The sequence below is a fragment of the Coturnix japonica genome, chromosome 4 (genome assembly GCF_001577835.2).
Source record: "Coturnix japonica isolate 7356 chromosome 4, Coturnix japonica 2.1, whole genome shotgun sequence".
Classification (NCBI taxonomy): domain Eukaryota; kingdom Metazoa; phylum Chordata; class Aves; order Galliformes; family Phasianidae; genus Coturnix; species Coturnix japonica.
The window spans coordinates 73,057,134-73,072,069 of NC_029519.1; the positions used below are offsets into that span (position 1 = coordinate 73,057,134).

A 14,936-nucleotide genomic window follows, 5' to 3' on the forward strand; every position below is an offset into this window, starting at 1 on the left:
AATGTCTTGGACTGGGGGGCAAAAATAATCTCATTCCAACCCTCTGCCAAAGGCAAAGGTACCTTTCTTTAGACCACGGTAACCAGAATCCCATCCAAACTGGCCATGAGCCCTTTCAGTCATAGAACATCCATCTTCTCTGGGTAGCCTATGTCAGTGCCTCACCACCTTCACAGTAAAGATTTTTTTTCCTTGTATTTACTCTTTCAGCTTAAACCCCTTGGCCTAACACTATGTGCCTCTGTAAAAAGAGCAGTAAACATCTAAGTATTTCAAGTGGGAATATTTCTTGTCTAACTGGGTTAATTTTTTTTAAGGCAATTCTTTCAGTATCAGATATGTAAAATATTCCCTTTGTGAGGGAGACAAAGTATGAAACAGGAATGCTTCAGATAAGCACAATGAACTTTCATCTGGTAAATGTGCTATCTACCATAATCCTTGCCCGTGTCTGTTCATTGTTATTGACTTTGCCATTACCAGAACAGGCACTGCAAACTGATGTAATCGTTGTAGGGTGGGGGCAGAGGTTTCTGATACATAAAGATGTGGTCAGGGAGTTGAGTATCTCAACTTCACCTTGAAAGTTATGATAGATTGGTACACTTCCATGGGTCATGACAAGAGTAATCCACCTGACCTTGACAATGCCCCACATTTCTCAAGGCAGATGACTTGATCATTATGATCCTGTAAATTTCATAGTATCACAGAATATCCTGAGTTGGAAAGGACTGACGAGGATCAAGTCCAACTCCCAGCTCCACACAACACCACTTGAAAATCAGACCTTCTTTCTGACAGCAGTCCAAATGCTCCTTGATCTCTGGCAGCTCAGGGCTCTGCCCGCTGCCCGGGCAGCCCATTCCATGCCCACTGCCCTCTGGTGCAGACCCTTCCCCTGACCCCCACTCATCCCTCCCCTGGCACAGCTCCATGCCGTTCTCTATGGCCCTGTCGCTGTCACACAGAGCAGAGCTCAGTGCTGCCCCTTCTCCCCTCCCCTCACTCCCTGTGAGCAGCTCCAGCCGCTATGAGGCCACCCCTCAGCTCTTCTGCTTTGGGCTGAGCAAATGGAGGAACCTCAGCCACTCAGATTTGTGAGCTTGATTCCAAATTCCTTTATTTCAGCGGGATCTGAATATAAGCTGTTCTGTTTATAAAGAGTCCATCTGGTTAAAAAAAATATAGTCTCTAATGTAAATTATAATTGAGCAATTTGGTAAAATGTTGATCAGCATTCTAAAAATATAATTGATGTGCACCTTTTGTGCTGATATCTTTAGTGACGGTCTCCTCAGATAGCTGTTCTCACGGTTGTTGTTGAAATTCTATTTTCTGCTTTTCTTTGCTTGTAAAGCCACTTCTTACATTGGACAGTTTTCTGGTGACGAGGTTCACTGTGACAGGTGATGTCAGAGTGACAGTGCAAGCTTCCTGTGGGAACTCCATGCTGCAGGATTCCAAAGTTGTCCATGTTTTTGGTGAGACATTGCTTGTTTAATTTTTAATCGTTGTTTCATGCGTACTTGTGTATGTCTTAAACCAGCATAGGCAGAACTGAACCTCTTGTAAGTTTACGTCCAATGCCATGTTTAATTTCTAAAGTTAGAGGGATGAACTTTACATAACGTTGAGCAATGTGGTCATATGGGATGGTTTTACTTGAAACCTTTTGTTTCCTTTGCTTATTCTAAATGTTACTGTGTTTCCCAAATGTTTTATGTAGCTGTAATGTTGAAATAGCATAATTTTCCTGTAACTGCATAGTTTGTTTGCATTTCAAAATACAGAAGTTTAAATACTTCGGGAAAGAAATAAAAAGAAAAATTAGTTGTCTACATACTCTCAGCATTAAAACAGTGTGAAATATTTTCCTTCTGCCACCATACACAACCATTCCTTCAGCGTTTGTCCAAGAGTTTGTAAATATTGAGCTCTTCAATAGAAGAAGCTGAACTTCTACTGTTGATTCACATTATGCCTCAATGTGCTTTGCAGTGTCCAATAATGTAGTGTCGAGGCATAATATATAATGCAAAATGTAGTGCTGGCAAGTTAATGATATTTGCATTTGTGCTGTCACATGTGGGAATTGAGATATGTAAAAAAGTTTCATTATAATGCAGAGCTAAAAATTCATGACATACACAAATGAAACTTATCTGTGACTTGAACAATGAAAGAGGATTCTGGTACTTCTGCTTTCAGCATTCTTACTAATGCAAAATAATGGTAAAAAACACACTCATATTAAACAGAGTTTTTACAAGCCTTCTTATTTAGTAAGATAAATGGATTTAACATTTATGCAATCACTTACAAGTGCACCCACTTTCCCAGTTGGGAAATCCTGATCTGAAGATCAAGAAAGTACCGTTCATGAGGGATGTTTAACCCTTGGAATAGAAAGCCACACTGAAAAAGAATTATGTCCTAACAGTTAAGGAGGGCATGTTTGAGTCACTTTTGTGTTCCAGTGAATCGCTTTCCCTCCTTTGTATAAACTTCCCGAGGTGATCTTCTAAGGAGCCGGTAAAGAAAAAATGATGGCCTTTAGAGACTGCTGAGGTGTAGCCAATTCCTAGTATTTCAGATATTTGGGGCTTTATCCAGAGAAATGTTTGAGTATATATATATACATACATTCATGCATGCATACATATATATAAAAATATTTTTATTTTATTTTATTTTATTTTATTTATTCATCTATTAAGAGGGCAGTAGTTCTGGTTTTTGTAGCTGGTCTATGAAATAAGTAAGGAATACATTTTGCATGTAGAACAGGAACACAGAACATGTAAAAAATACGTTTATGATTCAGTGAGAATGTAATCCATTGGCACATTCCCATTAAAAATAAAAGAATCCAATCATATTTATGTGGTGTATTGTCTTAAAGAAAAATTGCTGAGAAGGTTATGACCTCAGAACATGAATGTAAATCTATTCAGTTTATTCTTTTTTCCCCTACTGCATTTTAATCTCCTGGCACAAATTTGATGATATTGATGAAAATACAGAAAGAAATTGAGTGTCTGACAGGAATGTACTTTTGCTTCATATTATACTGTAGGCTCATGGGGAAAAGATTTGTTTTTTTTCCTTTCCTCTTTGAACAGTGTATTATATATATATCTATATGCAAATATATATACACACATGCATCTACACATACATGTATGTATAAATGTAGGAAAATATGTAAGTAGTAGTATATTTTCATATGTATGAAAATATATACAAAACTGTTTTTGCAGTCAGATGGTCGGTGATTCAGAAGTGTTTCTTTTTCTCTTTCTAGATCATTTTCACATTCTTCCTCTGAAATTTACCAAGCACCTGGACATGTACAACCCTGACATACCAGAGTGGAGGGAAGACATAGGGCGCGTAGTAACACGACTTCTTGCAAAGGTGCTCTTCCAGATTGCTCGTAAAATGTTCCTTTTCCTGTTGTAAAACTTGAAAGTTAAGTTAATGCCTTCTTGGAAAGAAAAAAAGAGCAAAATAATAAAATGAACCTCATTAGCCACATTTCAAATAAGTTTGAGTCCAGTGTCACTTCTGTGGGCTGGCTGTCGATAATGACGTCATAACATGGAAAAGTTCAGTTCTAACACAGCCTAATTGGCAATTAATGCTAAATGTTGCTCACTGGGATTAGCAATAGACAAACTGACCAATATTGCTTACTCCAAAGCAAGAAGAGTCAGTTAAATGTGATGTATGTAGGGTAATGCAAAGGATACTGCATAATATAAAGACATAGTCTTTGTGAAGAAACATAGCAGAGAAAAGAATGTCAGTTGTAGAACTTCTAAAATTATATGTAACACATGGGCAGACAGCTTTTTGGTATTTTTTGGATGATATTTGTAAAAGAAATGTGGACTGGGAGCAGTTGAATCATGTAGATGAAATCAAGTTCAAAGCCACAGAACAGTTCTGTGAGATAACTGAAGAGCACTTCATAAAAATTGTGAGGTCTGAAGCCATGCTGTCAGATATACACACTGTCCACAGAAGAGTGTGTGTGTACAGACTGTCTGTGAGGACGGTACCATTGTGTTGCAGATAGATTGATGATGTCTTTAGAATGATTATGTTTGAATTCAGTGGACTTCTTCTGGATTTACAATAGTGCAAATCAAATTTTGCTCACGTTTTAGCTTCCGGTGGAATCTACTCTATTAGAGATCTGACTACTAAAGAATAAAAGACTCACAAAATATTACTCATCTATTTTATATGAAATACAAAGAACACTGTCCTATAATTTGCCATGTATCTTTATCTTCACAGGAAACCAATATACCTGAAGAAACGCTTATGACAGTTGTGAAACCTGGTCTGCCCACAACTGCTGACTTGCACGTGCTGCTATCAGTAAATCAACCAAAAAGGAAAAGAAGTGTAACTAGTGATAAGGTACAGAACAGTGTATGTCTGGTTAGAGCAGTCTTCATCCCATTTTGAAATCAGTGGCCGTACTCCTTTTTTATTTATGTGGGGTTAAAAGGTATAACTTGACTGTGTATGTGTAAGATCTCTCTTCTGTCTGACAAAAGATGTGTAAAAGCTGACAAGTATGGCTGCTGTGTATGTCACTGTTTATCCTACCTTTTATAGTAAAGAATAAATCCTACCAGAAGAGATGTAGAAGAAGATACAATTGTTATTCTACTAAATGACAGCCTGCAGTAAGCCTTGATCCTTCTTGACACTTAAAGAACAACAACAACAAAACAACAAAAAAAAGAGAAACATTAGTGATGATTTATCAGTCTGTGAAGACTGATAGAGAAAAAGGGAGCATTTCTAAAGAGAGACAAAACATTTCTTCCCTTCTTCAAAGGCAAATCATGTCCAACAGGAACAGAACCTTAACAGTTGACCTGTAATAGCTGACCCAAAGAACATGAAGCAGGTACTTTCTGTCTTTATCAGCTAATGTCATTTTCAATTGCCAAGAAGCAAATACAGTGAACAAGGCAATGAAAATATGATATTAACTACTCTGTCCCTCTTTCCAAACCATATACTTTCCATAATAAAAGACTTATACATGGAGAAAATCTGAATATTGTTTGGTCCTAGCTTGTTAATTTACAATTACTGATATTTGTCGTTTTGCTGTTATAGAGAAGGAACAAATCCCAACTCTTTTCTGAATATTGCAATTCAAGACCTACCTGTTAGAAAGAGTCATGGTGCAAGATATTTTGAATTTGGAAGGGCATTTTACCACTCTATTAGGCAAGATCACAATATTCAGAATGTCTGGAGAAGCACAGGAGACAAAACTCTCATAATAACACAGTATTATTAGATTGTTTATAGTGTTGCTGTGGTACAGCTGTGAAGGTCCAGATGAGTATATATTGATGTTGTCCAAGTGCTTGAACAGGTTTCTTACAGAAATGGTGGTGTGAAGTAGATGGAGAACTGTCTGAATGCACAGAATATATCTCAAATCTTAGTTACTGCTCTCCCTCTGTAATCAAAATGGGAATCCCTAGGAGTCTGAAATACTGATTGTACTGCAGGAAACAGTCAATTTTAATAGGTTGTTTCTATTCTAGTGAGCTATTTCTGATCTCTGGCTATTGTCCAGGGTGAGTATTAGGACTTCAAAATTACTTGCATCTTTCTACTTTTTTAAGAGGCAAGTTGCAGCTACCAAAGGAAATTATTTCTCTTTATTCCAAGCATATATGGAATGGATATCTTAAAGAATTTAAATTAATTGATGATGGTGGATTCTTGGGTTTGCAAACATTTCTGTGTAAAATGTTAGGCATATGAGTTTCCTTTATATCTCAGCTGTTATGTTAGTGTTGTGCTTCAATGTATTTTGAAGAATATAATCAATTGTAGTCAATGCTGTCTCCATTTTTTCATCGTTACTGTATGAAATACCCCATGAGTTACTCCGTAGCATAAGGAAGAACAATCATGTATTGCAAATTATTTGGGAAAACCTGTGCTTATGTGGGCTATTCACATAGGGTTCAAACTTGTGGAAAACCAGGAGTAAGGTGAGAAATAATGAACAATAACAGAACATTTTTGCTTGAGCAAAAGTCAATGCATATGTTGAGTGTTGAATACCTGCCATGAAATTATGATGTTTTCAAAGTTAAGCTACAAGAGTCAGTAACTAAGTTTACTGGTAGAAAGTTGGGTTAGGCTAATGCAGTGCTCCCTCTTGCCTTTTATTCCATGAATGTGTGAGTGAGTCTTGACCAAGACTAAGTAACTCTATTTCAGTGGTGCCATCACTTTGAAGGCTCCTAATCAGTATTATTCTCATACTCATTCTCTTTTCAGAAACTAGGCAAAAAAGATAAATACTTAGGAGCTATGTGGAATAATTTTCTTGTAAAATAACTGGAGCCATGTTCACATCACCATTAGACTGAGCCATTCCTCTGCAAAATATCTGATAAAGTCAGTGGAATGGTTTCAGAAGTTAAATGTTCCTCAGTATGAGTGTGGATATTTGAATCTAAACCTTTGTGAAGTCTCTCCACAGCAGGAAAGAGACGGCAGGGATTTCTATCTGTTACACTGCAAGGGCTTCTCAAAGATGAGCACCATAATTGGTAAAATGATAAAAAGCATTTCTTGTGAAGGTTTCATAGATATAAAGCATATTTCTAATTCGTCATACTGTGGGAAATTGTATCTTAAATTATAAGGCATAGAGTATAAAACTAGCTTTGATCTTTTAGAAAATTACCCATGTTGAAGACACAAGGAAGTAAAATGGCAAATTCAGCCAATTTGTCATCTGGAGTTAGAATACGATGGTATATTTAATGGTTCTGCTCCATAAAAATCTGAGCAACCATATTTTAGTATGCTCTGCCTATTGGAGAAAAATAGAAGAAATCGTGATTTTTTTCCACATGAATGGATGTATATATTTCTGCAGAGTATTGTTAAAAATTAGACATAAATGGAATCCATCCCATTAGAGCAAAAGAGATGACTTGAATTACGACATGCAGTTCATTATAAAATAGCAGTTGCTTTTCATTGCAAGAAATCTAAAGTGACATTGCTGGTTGTCTTTTGATAGGGTTGGAAAAATTGATAGAGTTTTTAATATGGATTATGCATTGTTTGAGTTATGACTGAGGTAAACCCAACAGTGTGTGCAAATATAACACAGTGTCTGTCACTTACTGCATAAACTTAAAGGGTTTGGTAAGCAGAAAGAAAGACTGGGTTATTAAATATTTGACATTTGCAGCATTTGCAGCTTGTGGAGTTTTGCATGTTTTTTTAATATGGAATTTCTTCAAGATTTCAACTCTTCAGTGACAAGCGCTTTCTAACTTTCTCTCCCTACAATAAACCAGGGGGTTTCCTTTTCAGAGCATTGAGTCTCTCAAAGTAGAACTGAGTGCAAGAAGAGTGAGACATTCTCTCTTTTGTGCTTTCAGAGAATAGCGGCTATAAAGCAGGCCTTGAATGCACACAACATCAGTTTCTTTCTACGGGGTGGATACTGGGTCTTAGTGACATTAGCAGACTCCGATTCAGGTAAATATATAAGTAAAATTCTGGGAGCTTGTTAGATGGGTTAAGGAGGTTTTCTCCATATCAGCATATGTATATGTACATATATACAAATGCATGCATTTACTTGGGACTTATTACATACAAAAAGACACATGTACATATATGTATATATGCTATATAATATATACATACTACATATACATACTATATAATAGTGTGTGTGTGTATAATGTATATAATATATACGTACTATATAATATATAACATATAATGTTTCTGTGTGTATTCTTAGTTTATGTTTTTTATAGGTTGACACCATATAAATGTTTCTTCTTTAATTCCATTTTGTCATATACCATTATTTATATCACAAACTTCTTGCTGTTTTCTGTATGGCCAGGGAAGAGCTAGCCAAGCTTCCAAAATAACCTTCCAGTAACCATCTGTGCTAGCTTCCAAGAAAGTAAAGCTTCTTAAGTCCTTAACGCTGATAATGTAACTCCACACATCTTTGACATAGCATGGTATCAAAGCATTGTGCTAAACTGTGTCACACCAGTTTCAGATCCATGATTCTGAATCTTGCTGTAGGGTCCCCGTAAAGCATTGAACTGCTCTGCTAATGCTGTATTGAAAGATCTACCTTTTCTCTGTTTGAAACAAATGAAACAGGTTTTCTGACTCTGGATTTACTCTGTAAGTCAAAGCTGGTTGAAAAGTGTGTGAATTTTGAATAGAGTTATGTTAAAAGGATTTTTTAACTACAAAATAGCCACCTATTAAAATGTCACATAGTCTTTGTGTACAATTTCCAGTAATATATTCTTGTCTTTTATTTGAATGTTGCGGGAGAAAAGCTTAACTGACCACAACCATTTTATGCTAATACTGATGTGATATGTTATCTACCAGCTCTCAGCAGAAGATTAAAGTTTTGTTGTTGTTGTTTTTTTAATCTAGTCTCTTTAATGCAGAATCGTGTTACAGTTTCACTGCAGTAACTTGTCCGGTCAATACTGGAAACCACATACTTAAAGGACTAATATCCATTTGCCAGCTAAAAAAGGTGGAACTGGAAGAACCTCATGTTTATTCTAGCCTTTACTAGTGTATGATCTTGATGAGCTCAGTTGCTATTCCTAGCCCTAGTTTCTCCATTTGAAATTTTAATGAAGTCCCACTTTTGCGTTGTATTTACGTAGGATATACAATCATTTCCTTTGATATCTTTAGAATCCCCAAAACTATAGATAGTATAAAAGAGGACATGCTAAGCAATTCTTCCATGTTTTATTTCAGACTCTCAAAGAATTGGAGGAGGCAGTGGCTACTGGGCTATTGTGGTTCTCTTTGTTATCTGTTTAGTCGCAGTTGGAGCTTTCATCCTCTACAAGTTCAAAAGGCAAGTAAACCTTGATCAGTGACATTCACATTTTGAGATCCAGGCTTAGACAAAGATCACTAAAGAGAGTGTGCTGTTTGGAAGGGAGGTTGAAGTCCACTTCTTTGAAAATCACATTTTTTTCTGAACCTAGAAATGAAGATGCTGCACTGCTGTTTGGTTTTGCTTGCCATGTTCCAAGATAAATAGCAGCAATATAGGAACTATGGAGAGTTTGTTCAGCTTATTTAAATAGTATTGTCAAAAAAAGATTATGCTGTTCCTGATGAATTCCTACTTCATTACTCTTAGCGGTTACAAAGAAACGAAAGTTATCGGGACAGTCACTACATCTGCAGTGCAGTTTTGTCAAAAGGTACAACCCTGAGGAGTTTCTCTTTGCACGTGTTACATTTTAGATGTTGGGACAATGCCACACAGTTTAAGTGATGGAAGTAGATTAGCATTAATTTGGCACTGTGGTGTGCTGAGGGTAGAAATAATTTTTGAAGTTGCCTTTATGTAAGACATTTCTTCAAAAGTGACAACAGTTACCTTGCCTGCCTTTGACAGTCTGGTAGACCTTTAGTCCTATATTGGTTTTAATAATAGCTACTTGGATGATGTGCAATATCAAAGATTTTGTTCTTTTTTTCATGAATTTGTGTTATCGTTGGCTATCTTAGCCATTTTATATCTTTGGGGCATCGAGTAGCTATTGGATTTGATAATACTGGAAGCAAGCCTCCATTATCATCAAATCTTTACTTGGTAAGGCCTTCTATTGATTTGTTGTATTGTTTCAAGATGCATTTTTATTTCTAATAAACGTAAGTTTATAGAAGTGGATGTGGCACTGAGTTTGCGATAAAAATAAGAGTAAATAGCATCCAAGAGTCTGTATAGGTGGGAGTTTTTAAATGAACAGAGAAAAGCCTTTGCCAAGCATCTCTTCATTTTCTTACTGCAGAATCCAAGTTGCTTAGAGCCCATGCTGACAGATTGCTCTGAAGGACAAAGCACATAATGCAGTATCAGATTGTTTGTAACTAAATAAAAATCCATTTCCCTACTTTACGTGCCTGCAGGAAGAAAAAGCATAAAAATGGTTGATGCGATGTAATTATATTATTTCAGTAGCAATACATGGAGGATTTGTTGCTTGTACTATGGGATCATAAAACTTGCTTGTGATGTGTTTTGAAAGCAGTATGACTTATATCTTTTATTAGCTCTTAAATGAGAACAATTAAATAACAGGCGCAATTACTGCATGGCAAAGAAGTATAAAATATGCGAGAAAGGAAGAAAAAAGAAGTATTTTCCCAGAGTCCTTTCTAAAATGCCCAGTGAGCCATTTCTTTATAAACAGAGCTTTTATTAAGAAGGAAACTACAGTACAATTTGCAGATTCTGAGCCTTGATGTCTCACACATTTCCATATATAATCTGTGAAAATCATTTGCATTTAAACTTTGTGGGGGTGGAATTTGAGGGGAAATAGGATATGTGTTCAAATGTTTCTCTGTAGCTTGAAAGTAGCTCCTGCCATTGACGAGTGACTGTGCAGTAATATTTGGTTTTGGTCTGTATCATATCTCTTTCTGAGATATTTGGCAGAAGTATTTTTAATTATTCCTCCTAAGCTTTTTCAAGATGAATTTTGTTTTTTTTTCCAGTTGCGTCTTTTTTTATATACATCTTGGTTTTCAAACAATACTGACAGTCTAATTGGTGTTCAATTGGAAAAGTCTTTTTTTCCCCCATGTATTCCCCGTGATCTCCTCTCCCACAAATGTCTAATCCCTTAAAAAAATATCTCCTGTGTTTATAAAGACTTAAATTAAACTGCTGGATCCCCATGGAGTATTTACTTACAAGTGCAATCCCTTTAATGTTGGAACAGAATGTGCAGGTTTACAAACTGGCCCATGGGATTGAGGTTATGAAACTGAAATATCTTTTATTAGTTATAAGCCAACCTGCAATGAAGGCTTGTCAATGCTATATGCCTATATTTTAAGAATTAATTTGCTGAAAGAACGCTATATTTAACAAAAATCGTTCAAGTTTATGAGATAATTTCAGTGGAATAAAACTTTCTGGGCCCTCAGACAACACATGAAAGTATAAATATTAATTATTTCCACATAGGAATTGCAAAAATATATAATGTGTCAAAATGTTAATACTGTCCATAATTTTTATGTATGATTCACAAATTTGAGGCAGAGATATAACAGGTTTGGTGGCCCTTTCCTTTCAGTTACATAACTGATAGTCTGATACTCCTTTCAGAAAAGTGCTAAAATTCCTTTTCTTCCCCTGTGTCATGGTTTTGGAATAAGAAAAATGTTTATGAATCTTAATTTTTCATTACACTGTTCGGGTCTGCAGATATTGCATTTTACCTTGGGGCACAGGAAAAGTAGGTTGTCTAGGAAAGACTGCACAAACATGATTTGGATTACTGTCTCTCTTTGCCAGCCCGAAGGACATTTCTTTACTCTGTGTTAAATTCGGTATCTGAAAAGATTTGCTCAGTACACAACAAATAAATATTAAATTTTAAATGTTGATATTCTCTAAAAACTAATTCTAGGAGGGGGACTGGATGATCCTTATGGGTCCCTTCCCACTTGGGGTAGTCTATGATTCCAGTCGAATTTTGCTAGTGAGCAAAGTTTGTTTCAGATGTTCTGGGAATTTTCAGTATGGCAGAAAGATGCTCAAACTTGCTGTGGCTGTGACACAAGGCAGCAAGCATGAATATTGAATAAGTCAATAATAATTTTTCTTTGCTTTGCTCTTACTTTCTGAGTATGGAAATCACCAGTCTGATGCCTCAAGCAAACAGTATGCTACAACACTCAGTAGTATGCTTCAGCTGTTTAACTATCCAGGTAAAATAGACTACAGCTGCTTCTTCCGACCAGAACAGTATGAAACAGCTGGAAAACATTTTAGAGAAATCAGTTCACTTTTTTAAAACATCAGAGAGCTGCATATATTGCTTCCTATACCATTCTATCTTTGCTAAATTTGGTTTAGTAAAAGAACATCTCATCTATTCCCTTTAAAACAATGTTTATTTTTTCTATGGGTTTCATGTTGTCATCCAGAAAGGATGTTTTCATTCTTTTCTTCCACAGTGGGCAATGACACAGAGAAGGAAAAAAGCACTGCCTGAAATAAGCAAAGTGGAGGAAAGGAAAATTGTATTTTAGCTGCATCAAAGCTGCCATATAATCATTCTGTTAGTACTAGAAGTCATTATTTTATTATTTTTTACTTCTGCATAACAACAGCACATTGGATTAACCAGTCCAGAGCAGATAAGTGTTTTTTCTGCAGAAGGATGTTACTTGGTTAACAGTAACAAATTCTATTCCCTAAGTGTGTGTGATAAAATTCATCTTTTAATTTGTGTGCAAACTACTGCCTGTACCCTAAAACTGAATGCTGTGTTTTCATAAATCTCTGTGAGTGTACTTCAATTAAATTTACAACGTTTTATGTGTAATTCTTTTTTATTCCTGGGACTGTCTAGCACCACTTTTGGTAAATGAACCCCCTCTTGGGTCATTTCTACAATGTGGAGCAGAACTGTTATCTTTCTGCCTCATTGACTAACTATCTCATTTCCAGCCTCTGAAGAAAAGCTATCTTTTTTCCCCCACCTTGCTTATACTGCTTTTATATTCCATGAGTGCAAGTTTAGTCCCAGTCCGTGCCACTTAGTTTTATATACGTACATATATATTAAAAAAGGCACTAATTTAATGGTCTGTAATATTTCATAAAAACTTCCTCAGAAATCAAAATAATAGCACGTATAAAAGATTTCCTAAATGAAAGAGGCGAGTAAGTCAGGAGCGCTGTAAAGCACAAAGAAGTCATTCATCTGAACATTAATCCAAACACAGTAAAGTCTGCACCACAATAAAATATTCTATTTAATGGATTATTATTGTCATTAGTTTTATTTCAATTCTAAAACCATGAGGCATTATTCTATATATTTTGCCATGTGAATATGTTCCTATTTCTTAAACTAAACAGAATCTTAATCAAGTCTCTGGAAAATGAGTGAAGCCCCATGTAAAGTCCAATGAGTGAGTATTTGTCCTGCAAGGTGGGAACTGAAAGGCAAATAAACTAGGGAGTTTAAATAAGTAAGAATCAATATCTCATTCCCCTCCTGCTGTTTCCTACTGCTTAACAGTTTTAAGTGCAGGCAGTTTCTGGTATGAACTGGTTAGAATCTATGAATGCAATAAGCCACTTGTGTTCTCAAATATCTTCTAAGAGTTGTATGACCTGAGGTGGTCAGTCAAAGCCATGTGCTGGGATGTTCATTAATTTTGTAGAGAATTAAGTTACCCGTTCATATTTTTATGGTCCTCAAAGCAGGCATGAATATTTCTTCTTCCTCATGATTGAAATAAAATGCTACAGAGAAAACAAAAGGAGCTAAAAATGTAAACCATGGAGCGCTGTGCAGCAGAGATAATTGTCTCCAGTGATGGATGCAAAGCACATGCATTTTGCATCTGAGGGGTAACCCCCCAAATAAACTATTGCGTAACCTTACTCTCTGTTCTTATAAATGTGCTTTCAATTTTCATATTGCTGATAGTAATCTCTTGGGTCACATTTCATGTCTTGCCATGTTTTCACAGTAATCTTTTATGTAGACCCAAGTATTTCAGCTCTGCTTACTTCAAACAGTTACATTGGACTCAACACAAATTATTTCCTTAAGAATAGCAAAGCACATCAGGGTATGCACATCTTTTTTCTGTGTAATCAGAGGCAGCAGCTTCCTTCCTACAAGTTAGACCAATATGGAGCAACTGGAAAATTGCCAGAAGCAGACCTGTCTTTTGCAAAGATTCAGCATCCCCATCCTGTTTCATCCCACAGTGTGGTTGTCCCAAGTAAACAGAACATCTGGCACATAATAAAATGCCTCTTAAAGAGACTTGTACTATCATTATCTTGAGTCTGGTGGAACTTTCTCTGTGTAAAACTTTAACCAGTATGAAACACAGAGATCTCTATCATGAATAAAAGGTCCAATGCCTATGTGTGCCTTCACAAGACCTGTAAAGTTACTTCTCCCAACCTTACTACTTGTTAGAATCTAAGACACTACACTGGGTACCTGAACTTTATACCTTCCGTTAAGGATCTATACTGAGCAGCACTGGGCTCATGAGGTTTAGGTGAGTGAGAAATATCAGCTTATGCCTTTTCTCCTCTTATTTATAACCCATAAAGAAGTGCTCTTAACAGTGGTAAGTTTAAAGTTTACTTGTGAGCTTGGAAGTTTCTTCATTCATGCACATTTAATAGTGTGTACTGAGGTGATGGTGACTGGGATGATGTGTTAAGACTAGTAAGTTTTAACACATACAAAACTTGAAGCCTCAGGATTTACACCAAAGGAGGCACTTTGTTGACCTGTTTTCAGGCACATAACTACAGCCTTGGAAAATCCAGGCAGATAGCAGTCAGATTAGCAGCTGTCCTTGCTGTAAGGGTCTGGTGTGACAAATGGGCTTGAGGTAGATAAATTTTTTATTATGTCAAAAATATCTCAATAATGCCATTGATTCATCTAAAATCTGTCAGAAGTACAGCTTTGAGAAGGTCCCCCAATTCTTGTAGAAACATATGTCTAATTCTGCAGATGTGCTACAAAGACATTCTTTTATTTCCCATAGGAATTTGATGGTGGACTGAAAAAGCAATCTGACATATTGGATGCAGGTCTGATTGAGCTGAATATTGTTTTCCACATGACTAGTTTCATTAGCAAACACATAATAAACTGTCTGATGTTACTGGCACAAAATAAATAAATAAAAGTAATTAAAAATAAATAAATCACAATGAAGAACCTAATGTATTTGGTTTTGTAATGAGGTGTGTCTTTCTTTCTTTTACTATTGCTTTTTTACCCCAATTAATCAGAGAATGATACACAGATTGGCTTTGTTAGTGTTGGAAAAGC

General features: G+C 36.1%; 1 protein-coding gene across 1 annotated transcript in view; it reads left to right on the forward strand.

The window, feature by feature from the left end:
* SORCS2 (sortilin related VPS10 domain containing receptor 2) overlaps window positions 1-14,936 on the forward strand; it is a 509,530-nt gene that overhangs the window by 479,493 nt on the left and 15,101 nt on the right. The window contains exons 21-25 of the mRNA XM_032444044.1: window positions 1,361-1,484; window positions 3,308-3,420; window positions 4,309-4,434; window positions 7,458-7,557; window positions 8,836-8,938. Of these exons, the coding sequence (XP_032299935.1) occupies window positions 1,361-1,484; window positions 3,308-3,420; window positions 4,309-4,434; window positions 7,458-7,557; window positions 8,836-8,938 (566 nt within the window). The remainder of the gene's footprint in view (window positions 1-1,360; window positions 1,485-3,307; window positions 3,421-4,308; window positions 4,435-7,457; window positions 7,558-8,835; window positions 8,939-14,936) is intronic.